Raw genomic sequence first — 12,509 nt, 5'->3', positions numbered from 1 at the left:
AGTTGTAGTGTGTGTGGGGGGGCATGCTGTATGTTTGAAGGTTGGATTACAATTTGTGGGGTTGGTCTTCTCATTCCACCTTTATCTGGGTTCTGAGAATCAAGCTCAAGTAATTGAGCTTCTAGGGAAAGTGCTTTTATCTAATGCTGAGCCACCTTGCTGGCCCCCAAGTTAAATGCTTTTATTTGTTGATCTTTTTATTACAAGTTATTATTTTATTATAAGTGATTTAGTTGTTTGATTTACTTCAGACCTTCCTTGCTACTTGAAAACTACCAACCCTGGCTAGACCTGAAAGTTTCTTCCAAGGTGGATGCATCTCTCTCAGAGGTAAGTAATTTAATTAACATGGCCAAATATGAGCATGTATTATTTTAGGATGGGACCGTGTTCTGAAAATCATAGGCAGTTTTGTCCCCGTGAGAGCATCACAAAGTGTGCTTGGACAAACTTAGATGGTAACTTCAGTCAATGCACAGGGCTTCTTGAGGCTGTCAAGGGTTCTGCAAACATGAGGTGTTTGAAGCTGCTCCTGGACTAACATGGCATATTTCTTGTTTTACAGAAAATTCTTTTTTAAAAATTTTAATAAATAGGAGTAAACTTTAAAATAAAAAGTACAATATTATTCTAATTTAATTTCTGTTGCTGTGATAAACCATCATGACAAAAACAGCTTGGGGAGGAAAGGGTTTATTTGGCTTACAGTTTCATGTTCTAGTCCATTGTTGTGAGAAAGTCAGGGCAGGATGTAGACATGTGGATACTTGCACGCTTGCTTCCACCTAGCTATTTCCTCTTAGACTATTCAGGAGCCCCTGACCAGGGAATGGTGCTGTCCATAGTGGCCTGGATCTTCCTACACCAGTTAACCATTAAGACATTCATTATATATATACCAGTAGGCCAACCTGATCTAAATAATTCCTATTTGAGACTCTCCAGTGATTCTGGGTTATGTGAAGTTGACAGTTAAAATTAAGTAGCACAGATATAAATATAAAACTATATAAACATATACTATAAAGTATATTATGCCATAGATTAAAAAGTATGAATAACATAATAAATTCATAAACCAGTAATATGCTTACTATCAAGTGTTATATACTATGCATAATTGTATGTGCCATAGATTATAACTGGCAGCACAGTAGTTTTGTTTATACCTGAATTGCTATGAACATACTAGCAGGCATGTGCTGTAGCAGCTATGATACTCCCAACTCCCAGGAGGTGGGAACTTTTATAGTCTTATGAGACCACTGTTAAATATGCCATCTGTGTTGGCTGAAATATTATTTGGTGCATGACTATATATCCAAATAAAAACTATTGACTACCAATAGAGAAAGTTTCCGGATACTTTTATCAGAAAATCTAACCTTGATACACCTTATTAAGTCAGGCATGGTGAAAAAATTTTTTGCTGGGCAGTGGTGGCACACGCCTTTAATCCCAGCACGTGGGAGGCAGAGGCAGGTGGATCTCTGAGTTCAAAGGCAGCCTGGTCTATAGGAGTTTCAGGACAGCCAAGGCTATAGAGAGAAACCCTGTCTCAAAAAACAAAAACAAAAACAAAACAAAACAAAGAAAAAGGCATGGTGTTTCATTCCTATAATTTCAGCACTTGGGAGATTAAAGCAGTGGGATTGAGTTTGAGGCCAGCCTGGGCTACCGAGTAAGTACAGAGCCTGTCTTAAACAAACAAAAAACAAAAAAATAACCAATAGCAATGAAAACAAACAAAAAACCACAACCACATCTTAATGTATATCACCTAGTGAGTTGGTTGGATAATGATCATGAAGTAAGCACCTTGAATATTAAGCTATTCCAAATTACACTTATATCAAATTTATATAAACATTTCAGTCAAGGAAACTACTACTGTAAGAGCGGGTGTCTTTATGGTAGGGAAATAACCATTCACAAAGGAACACTGAACTCTTAAGCATGTGTCTTAATAAAGTATGGCCCCAGTGTCAACACTGTAGTGTAGTGCTCTCTTGAAAGTTTGTATCCTATTCTAGTCACAAAGTTTTCACTTTGCTTTTCTTTCATGTTTATTTATTTGTTTGGAAAGACGTACCTTTTCTTTGCAAGTCCTTAAAGATAGGGAGTGTGGAGTATCTCACTTTTTCAGCAACTGATTTGGAGTCACATAGGCAGTTGACCAACGATAGATGATAGCTATATACTGAATTACATTGGATGCTAATTAGTTCAAGAATAGCACCAGGCAGCTGAACCCTGCTTTATCTCAGTTTGTATGTGTTGTCTAAATGTAAGCTGCATGCAGTGTAAATACTTGGCATTTTTCATTTTTGTTGCTTCTTAGACTTTTTCTGTTTCTTTGATTTGTTGATTTAAAACTGTGCAGTCCAGAGCTGGGAATGGAATTCAGTGGTAGTATGCCTGTATACCATGTGCAAGAGCCTGGGTTCCATCTCTAGCATTGGGGGGATATTTATTGTGCTGTCAGTGTGGCATTCATGACGACATGTAGCATCAGTAAATGCCTGACGTGTTCTAGTACAATCTAAGATGTGCTATACATAAATACATGCATACATACACACACACACATATACGTGTGTGTGTGTGTGTGTGTGTGTGTGTGTGTGTGTATACACATACTAGATTTTGAAGGCTTAGAAAAAAATGTTAAATGTGTGTGTTATATGGATTAAAAAACATTTTTTTTTTCCAAGACAGGGTTTCTCTGTGTAACAGCCCTAGCTGTCCTGGAACTAGCTCTGTAGACCAGGCTGGCCTTGAACTCACAGAGATATGCCTGCCTCTGTCTCCCAAGTCCTGGGATTAAAGGTGTGTGCCATCATCGCCCAGCTATTGATTAAATGTTAAAATGATAATAGTTTTTGCTATATTAGGTTAAATAAAACAATTTTATCTATTGCTTTTTACAACTGCTTTCATCTATTTCTTTTTACATTTTGAAAAACATGGCTACTAGAGAATTTAGACACTTCACTCATTACAAAAATGAAAAAAAATTAGGGAAAGCTCTTAACCCTATGTCTGTTGTGCTGGGGGGTTTTGTCAGCTTGACAGAAACTAGAGTCATCCTCACTTGAGAATTTACCTACATCAGACTGACCTGTGGGTCATTTTCTTGACTGATGATTGATGTGGGAGGAGGGCCCAGCATACAGTATGTGCTGCTACCCCTGGGCAGGTGGTTCCAGGTTGTATAAGAAAGCAGACTTTGCAAACCATGGAGAGCAAGCCAGTAAGCAAGAATTCTTCATGGCCTTTGCTTTAGTTCCTGCCTCCAGGTTCCTGCCTTGGCTTCCTTCTTGTTGAACTGTAAGTGTAAGATGAAATAAACGCACTTCTTCCCCAAGTCCGTTTTGGTCTGTGTTTTACCACAGCAACAGAAAGTGTATTAGTATGGCTCACAGTATTGGTACTAGCTCCCATGTTTAAAATGATCTTACACTCTTGATAGAGACAGGAACTGGGGTAACAGGCCTTAGGGGTGAAAAGAGAAATGAGGTGCAATTGGTCCTTCTTTGCTAGAACTTCCGATTAGAGTTGGAGGTAGACATATGGACAGGTGATTCAAGTGTGGCCTGCACGCAGTAGTCATGGGAGAAGAGGGTGTAGAAAGCAGGACTAGTGCAGAAGGGGAAGTACACAGATGTAGAGGTGCAGTGGGAGGAGGGCAGGACAGTTGTCAGGCTGATGAGGCGGGGTGGGCTCCTTCAGGTGGACTTCCTGAGAGGAAGAGGTTGGACAGGTGGAGGGGAAAATGTGAGGGGTGGGAGCAGTGCAGACGTATTTCAGTAGCTGCCAGTTATGGATATACTTATCCTACATTAGGCTCTTCGTTAAGAACACACATTTTTTTGTATGTGCAATCTACACATAGCTTATGGAATGGGTACTATTGATATTTTCAAGGTAAATTGGAAGTTAGATTTAATAGAATTTTCAAGGTTCATTATCAGTAAAACTTGGTTAAAAATGTAGATGTGGGAGTGGTGTGTTGGGGAAGTGCTTGCCAAGTAAGTGTGAGGATCAGCGTTGAAATTCCCAAGCTTCCCACCAGTGCTCGTTACCCCAGCATTGTACTTGTGTGGAGATAGACAGCCCTTGGAGCTGGTTGTCTCACCAGTCTAGCTGGAACAGCAAACTCTTAAGTTCAGTAAGACACCCTGACTCCAAAAATAAGGTGGAGGGTGGGGCATATCACTCAATGGTGGAGTGCTTACCTGGCATGCACAAGTCACCAGTTGGGGCGGGGGAGAGGAGGAGAAGGGAGAGAGAGAGGGAGGTTGGAGTTGATAGTGGAAGGTGCTGAGGATGATCTCTAGCCTCCATGCACACAGACACACATGTAGTTGGTGTGGTTTTACTCTTTGGCTCTTTGCTCTTTGGAAGGCCCACCACCCAGCTTCCAAACAGATATTCACACAGAGGCTTAGACTTTCTTGTGAATGCCCGGCCTTCGCCTGGCTTATTTCAAGCCAGCATTTCTTAAGTTATCCCATCTACCTTTGCCTCTGGACTTTTATCTTTCTCTATTCAGTATACTTTTCTTTACTTCCACTCCATGGCTTGCTGTGTAGCTGGATGGCTGGCCCCTGATGATCTCTTCCTTTTTCTTGCTCCTCGATCCTGTCTCTCTTGTTCTTCTTCTATTCATTCTGTCTTCCTGCCAGCCCTGCCTATCCTTTCTTCTGTCTTGCTGTTGGCCGTTCAGCTCTTTATTAGACCAATCAGGTGTTGTAGACAGGCAAAGTAACACAGCTTCACAGAGTTAAACAAATGCAACATAAAAGAATGAAACACATCTTTGAATCATTTTATTAAACAAATGTTCCACAGCATAAACAAATATAACACATCTTAAAATAATATTCCACAACACACACATAAGAAATAAGTCAGGTCCAGTTTAGTTCTTATCCAGTATTTTTATATAGCTGTAGGAAATCATGCTGGGCATGGTGGTGTATACCTTTAATCCTAGCACTTGGGAGGCAGGGGCAGACATATTTCTGTGATCTCCTTAGTGAGTTCCAGGAATATAGAGAGAGACCCTGTCTCCAAGAAAAAGAAATCAGAAGGCTTCAGATTATTTGAATTTGGAAGCTAATGATTTTCAAATTGTGTGACTAGAGCTTTAGATGTGACTAAGGGTGTAGCAGGAAGTGAACAGGAAGTAAGTGGCTGTGGTTGCTGGCATGCAGGCTCTCCAGAATTAGCACAGCCCTTTTGCTTTTCAGGTATTTTGGTTTGGTATAATCTGTTGAGGGTTTCATAGGGAAGTGTGTGGTGAATATGTTTTAGATGGCTGGTACATCTGGAGGCTAGAGGGTAGCAAGCTTGGAAGCAGAGGGACTAGTTGGGAGTCAGTTGCTGGGAAACAATTCAAGCAATGGAGCCATAGAAGAGAGCTGAGAGTTTAGTGCCCCCCCCCCCAGTATAATTAATGTTTAGTTTGGGTAATTGAAAAAAAAAAAAAAAACCAAATGATTTTAGCCTTACTGCTTAGAAATGGACATCTTTGGTTACTGATGCCAGCAAAGGAAACGGCAAAACTTCTATTTATTTATTTATTTATTTATTTATTTATTTATTTATTTATCTATTTATCTATTTATCTATTTATTTATCTATATATTTTTCTTTGAAACAAGGTTTCTCTGTGAAGCCTTGGCTATCCTAGAACTCATTCTGTAGACCAGACTGGCCTCAAATTCATAGAGATCTGCTTGCCTCTGCCTCCCAAGTGTTGTGATTAAAGGTGTGAGCCACCACCTCCTGGCTGGCAATGTATTTTAAAGATACATTGTGTCTTAGTCAGGGTTACTATTGCTGTGATGAAACAACATGATTAAAAGCAAGTTGGGGAGAAAGGTTTATTTGGCTTATACTTACTTCTATATCACTATTCATCACCAAAGGAAGTTAGGACAGGAACTCAAATAGGGCAGGAACCTGGAGGCAGGAGCTGATGCCGAGGCCATGAAGGGGTGCTGCTTCCTGACTTGCTGCCCCTAACTTGCTCAGCCTGCTTTCTTATAGAACCCAGGCCCACCCGCCCAGGGATGGCACCACCCACAGTGGGCTAGGCCCTTCCTCATCAATCACTAATTAAGAAAATGCCCTACAGGCTTGTCTGCAGCCTGATCTTATCGAAGCATTTGTTTTTCAATCTCTCTTTTCTCGTCTCCTCTCGTCTCGTCTCTTCTCTTCTCCTCTCTTCTTGTTCCTTCCTTTCCTTCTCTTCTCTCCCTCCCCCACTTTCCTAGTGTTTTGAGACAGGGTTTCTCTGTGTAGCCCTAGCCCACAGAGAAATCCTCTGTAGCCCTGGCTGTCCTGGAACTCACTATGTAGACTAGGCTAGCCTTGAACTCTGCAGCCCCCACAATCGTAATGTCTCTAGGCTGTTTCTAGTTGGCATAAAACTAGCGAACATACATCGCTCCTCTTCTCTCTTGCTTTTGTAAGTTACTGCACAATGCTTCAACTCCTTGTTAAAGTTACAACATGCAGCACCACTCAGACCCAAGAAATGGAATATTTAACTGAACTTAGGGGTCTTTTGATCTGTTACCTTATATACTGGTTTTAAGTATACAGCTAAAGTTTTCAGAAAGTGAGTGCATCCATGTAAGTATCATCAGAGCAAGAAATAAAACATTAGGAGTGTCCCAGAATTTCCCTTCATGCCCTTCAGTCACTATTATCCCTTCAGAGAAAATCAGGGACACCTGATTTTGATTCTCTGTGTAAATCTTATGTACTACTTTTTTTGGTTGATCAGTTTTGGTTTTTGTTTAGTGAAACCAGTCAGAAACAATTCATTGAAAAAATTAAAAATTTATTATTGTGTGTATTATGTGCATGATGTGTGTGTGTGGGGTTTGCATGCATGGTGTATGTATATATATTAGGACAATTTTCTGGAATCAGTTCTCTCCTTCCACCTTTTCATGGATTCTAGGAATCAAATTCATGCCACCATACTTACCCAAGTAAGTACTTTCACCTGCTGAGCCATCTTGATGGTCCTTGTTGAAACACTTTTGATTATGGAGATATTCGATATATGTGTGCCATTCTAATAGAAACTTCTCTGGATTATGTAATTTCAAGTTTTTTTTTTCCCTTCAGTTCTTATTGAGCCTCACAACCATGTAAAGTTGACATAAATATATTGTCATGAAGTTTTCTCAGCTGGGCAGTGGCACAAGCCTTTACTCCCAGCACTTAGGAGGCAGAGGTAGATGGGTATCTGCATTCAAGGCCAGCTTAGTATACAGAGCTAAATCCAGGACAGCCAAGGCTATGCAAAGAAACTCTGTCTTGAACTCCTCCCTTCCCCCAAAAGGGGAGATATTTGATATAATAAAATTGGTTGTTGCTAATATATATCATTTAGTATTGAGGTTTATTTCCCTATAGTTAATTATTTTTCTTTAAAATTTTCTTGTGCAGGTTCTTGAATTAGTGTTGGAAAACTTTGTTTATCCTTGGTACAGGTATGTCTTTTTTTTCCATAAAAGCTCCACCCCCACTCCCTCTCCCCTGCCCCTAATATGGCCAATAACATTGAACTAAGCATATTAATGATGTATTTTCTGTGTAAGCCAGGATATGGCAGTGACAGTTAAGGCCAAATCTTTATTGTGGAGAGCTACACTGTGTTGTTGGATAGTTAGAGGTGTCTCTGATCTATTCCTGACCTGTTTCCCATTAAATGCTGGTAGTACACTCTCTTTCAATCTGACTACCATAAAGTTCTTCAGAAATGACCCAGTAATACCTGGAAGATTTAATTGGCTCCAATTAAGAATCATTGATGAGCTGGGCATAGTGAAGCAAGCCTTTAATCATAGAACTTGGGAGGCAGGAGAATTACAAGTTTGAGGCCCACTTGGCCTATGTAAGGAAATCCTCTGTGCAACAAACAACAATAAAATTTTCTTCTACAATTTTTACAGGGGCTGGGGAGATAACTTAGTTGGTAAAGTACTTGCCATGCAAGTATGGGACCCTGAGTTTTATCCCCAGTACACAGGTAAAAAGCTGGGTGTGGTTCATGAATGTTGGTAATTCCAGTGCTGAGCAGGCAGAGACCAGAGGATCACTGGTGATCACTGGGACTTAATTGTCAGACATCCTAGCTTAGGCTTGGTGAGTTCTAGGTCCTAGTAAGGTGGATGATGCCTGAGGAATGGCCAGGGTTGACCTCTGGTCTCTATGTACATGTGTGCGCACACACACACACACACACACACAAATTGAAAGATCATTTTAATAGATTATCTGAAAAAATTGTGTTCCCCACACCCCAAGAAACTTTGTTTTTAAGTGCATGCAAGGTACATGAATGCTGTTCCTTGCAGGACATAGAAAACATTATAGTGCTATAAAAAGAAAAATGAGATTTTAATTTAGAGTCAAGCATCCAATTTAATGTCATTTGATAGAGGCATGTTTCTTTAAGTAAGCATTGTGTGTTTATTTTATTTGAACATGTGAATCTGACAGTCTAATGATATACCTTACTTTTGCATTGATTCAGTTTTTTTGTATTTTCTAATTAAAAACATCCTACTATTTAAGTTCATCCATAAGTTTGTGTTAAGACTAATATAATACAACAGTTTATATGCTATATTTTTTCTGAAAAATGTGTGCAATTTTTTTCATACTTGCTTATTCATGTATGTGCTCCACATACAGTGTAGAGGTCAGAAGACAGCCTGCCTGGGTTGCTTCTCTCTTCCTACCCCCCAGGTGGGCTCCAGTGGCTTGTATCCTCACCTACTGAGTGGCCTCACCAGCTCTATAATTTTTTTTTCATATTTGATTATGTTTTTAATGTGGAGTATTTGTCATTTAAACAGCGGTACTGATGAAACCTTTTGTAAACTGAATCTTTTCTTAAGACTTTCTAAATCTCCTTTCTTTCATTGCCAAATTGAGACTTTTCCAACATAAAATCTGGTTGTATTTCTAAAGCACATATAGTAATGTTATAATAGTTCCTCTGAGTTGGCAGTAGGAGGCATGGTTGACACATTTGCCTGTCATAGTCTGCTTAGAGTGTCACAGCTCCATCTTCAAGTTCAGGATCTGGCCATTATTCTCATCAGTCTTTCTTGTCTTTGGTTAAAAAAGGAAGGGGCTGGAGAGGTGGCTCAGAGGTTAAGAGCACTGACTGCTCTTCCAGAGGTCCTGAGTTCAATTCCCAGCAACCACATGGTGGCTCACAACCATCTGTAATGAGAGTATACATAATGAATAAATAAATCTTTTTAAAAAATGTGCTGTACTTCCTGTAAGGATGTTAAAATTTCAGGAAAATTAGCTGGGTGTAGTGGTGCATGACTTCAATCACAGCACTCGGAAGGCAGAGGTAGGGAGATCTCTGAGTTCAAGGCCAGCCTGGTATATATAGTGAGTTCCAGGACAGCAGGGGCTATGTAGAGAAATCTTGTCTCAGAGAAAGAAAAAAAAAAAAAAAGATTTCAGGACAATGTAAAATACCTCTTCCTGTGAAATTTGTAAACATTTCAGTTTAAGTATGTTTGCAGGGTAGGGATGTAGCACAATGGTTGAGTCTTTGCCTAAAAGTGAATTTTCAGTTTAGTTTTCTTTGAGCACCGCCCTCTTTTTGAGAATTACACTACTTTATAAATATAAACTAACTTAAAATTTTGTATCTTATTATTTCTTCATCATTGATAGTTTTGTTTTCTTTAAAGTTTATTTGGTGATGTTTAGAAAGTGGTCTTAGTCTTTGCAAAAGGCTCTTGTATGCACATATACTAGGAAATAGTTAATAGTGATTAGGATTTGGCACTAAAATCATGAGTGATTTGTTTTCTTTTTTATCCATTTTCTCTGTTCTTCAACAAAATATATTATTTGTAAGTAAAAAGAGAAAATAGCATAAATAAGTTTTTTTAAAAAAGGAAAATTATTTTCTTGGTTTCAACAAGATGAAACTGTATTTCTCAGAACTTCTGAATTTTTGCTTTTCTCCTTAATTGAAGGGATGTGACAGATGATGAATCCTTTGTTGATGAACTGAGAATCACCTTACGATTTTTTGCATCTGTCTTAGTACGAAGAATTCACAAGGTATATATGATTGTAATGAGAAATTTGGGATATTATCATGACAGTCTTATTTTTTCTCCTATAGTATGCATATTTGTTCTTCATTTTTCATTTCTTAGATTAAAAGTTGATTAATCACTATTGGTCCCTTGGTCGGTTTTGCTTCCTTTGATACTTGGTTTTCTTGATTTGTGGAATTTAAAATGAAAAGACAACTGTAGAAAACAGTGTTATGTTTTATTTAAATAAATTTATGTGAATTGCAGTGATTATGATCTACCTTCTAAAATATTTTTGAGTGATATTTTGTCTATTTAGGTTTTGCATATATGTGTATATATAGTTTGTTGGCTATAAACAGTACTTCTCTACTGCTTTGTCAATTCACTAGGATTAAACATAGAAACAGTGTATAGAATGTAAATATATACTATTAATTAACAAAATAAAGTTTAACCATGTTAATTGTTTCTATATCCATTTGATTCAGTGAGTTTACAAAAGAAAAATATAAAATGGCTAGCGAACAATTGAAAATATGTTGTTACACATCAAATACAAGTTACAATGAGGTACTGTACTGTTCTTTTACCTGCCAAATTGGAAAGATGAAAAAGGAGATCAATATCCACTAATTCTGATTGTGGGGAAATAGGCAAAGCAAGTGGAAATTCAAATTGGCATGCCTTCTAATTGACATCCATGACAACATGGATGGCGGAACATTTCACAAGGCCCCACCCCTAGATGAAGAGTTATACACAGTCAGTGGCTGCTGAGGTGGGGGAGAACCAGCTCCTCCTCCCCTCCCCTTCCTCTTCCTCCTCCTCCTCCTCCTCTTTCTCCTCCTCCTCTTCCTCCTCCTCCTCCTCCTCTTCCTCCTCTTCCTCCTCCTCTTCCTCCTCCTCCTCCTCTTCTTCCTCATCCTCCTCTTCCTCCTCTTCTTCCTCCTCCTCCTCCTGCTTTTCCTCCCCTTCCTCTTCCTCCTCCTCCTCTTCCTTCTTTCTTCTTCTTCCTCCTCCTCCTCCTCCCCTTCTTCTTCTTCTTCTTCTTCTTCTTCTTCTTCTTCTTCTTCTTCTTCTTCTTCTTCTTCTTCTTCTTCTTCTTCTTTGATCTTTCTCCTCCTCCCCTTCTCCTTTTTCCTTCTTTTTTTTCCTCCTCAGGGTCCAGACACCAATCCTAAGGGGTCATCCCTAAACACATGCAAAAAGGGGCAACACTAATTAGACTCCATAGGTTGTGTATGCATGTGTACACACACACACACACTCACAAGTAAATACAGAAGAGGGTTGTGAGTGTGAGGGTGTAGTTGGGGATAATCAGGAGTTGGAAGAGGGAGAGAAGGATACAAATACAGTGTATGTATGTATGTATGTATGTGTGTGTGTGTGTATGTATGTGTGTATGAAATTCTCAAAAGAAAGTTAATATTGAATTGATGAAAAGTTTGGAATAGTAAAATGATAAGAGTTGGACAGAATGTTTTTGAAAAATCACTTGTTTGTTGTTTGTATACTCTGGGTAATAGGTAAAGTTACTAAAAGAAGAAATGAGTAAAAGTTGAATTCCACATATGCACAAATTGATGTGTCCTTACTTGAGGGAAGTTTAGTATTAAAATAATGCACGTACTTGTTAGTGCTAGAGATTGAACACAAGGCCTTGCTCATGCTAGATTTACTTTGCCATTGGGGATCTATTCCCCAGTCGTTTATTTTTTGAGACAGGGTCTTGTTCTGGCATTCAGGCTGGCTTTGAACTTACATGTAACCCAGGTTGGCCTTAGACTTAAGATCCTTCTGCCTTTGCCTTCCAAATATTAGGATTATAGGTATGTGCCACCATGCCTGGCTGGGGTAATCTTTTGAGACGTCTGGGTTTTTGTTACCATTTTTTGTTTTGTTTTGTTTTGTTTTGTTTTTTTGAGACAGGGTTTTTCTATGTAGCCCTGGTTGTCATGGAACTAACTCTGTAGACGAGAGTGTCCTCAAACTCACAGAGATCGGCCTGCCTCTGCCTCCCTAGTGCTGGGAATAAAGGTGTGCATCACTATCGCCTGGCCTGTTTTGTTTTTTAAACAAGGTTTTGAGTGTGTAGCCCAGACCTGCCTTAATCTTTCAGCAATCCTCCTGACTCAGACCCTAGCATGCTGGAGTTGTAGACCTGTGATACCATATCCTATTTTGTTTAATTAAAAGACATACATTTAGATTTGCAAGTTAAAATATTACTATTGATCTATCTACAACACAACTCCTGCACCTAAGGCTTAGGGAGCGTTGTGGAAGAAGGCACAGAAAGATTGTAGAGCCAGGGGACCAGGGCATGTGCTGTGTGATTATGTCTCTTAGAAATGACAAGGGGGCTTTATCTGTGATAACTCAACCAGATGGCTGCTG

The 12,509-nt window shown here is 39.2% G+C and overlaps 1 protein-coding gene across 3 annotated transcripts in view; it reads left to right on the top strand.

Moving 5' to 3' along the window:
• Nucleotides 1–12,509, top strand: part of Snx14 (sorting nexin 14) — a 69,992-nt gene that overhangs the window by 16,443 nt on the left and 41,040 nt on the right. For all 3 annotated transcript variants that reach the window (XM_036192481.1, XM_036192480.1, XM_036192479.1), the window contains exons 4-6: nt 252–330; nt 7,474–7,517; nt 10,041–10,128. In XM_036192481.1, the coding sequence (XP_036048374.1) occupies nt 252–330; nt 7,474–7,517; nt 10,041–10,128 (211 nt within the window). The remainder of the gene's footprint in view (nt 1–251; nt 331–7,473; nt 7,518–10,040; nt 10,129–12,509) is intronic.

Source organism: Onychomys torridus, chromosome 7 (assembly GCF_903995425.1).
Source record: "Onychomys torridus chromosome 7, mOncTor1.1, whole genome shotgun sequence".
NCBI lineage: Eukaryota > Metazoa > Chordata > Mammalia > Rodentia > Cricetidae > Onychomys > Onychomys torridus.
Note: the sequence above shows the minus strand (reverse complement) of the source record. Positions and strands in the feature narration are given on the sequence as shown.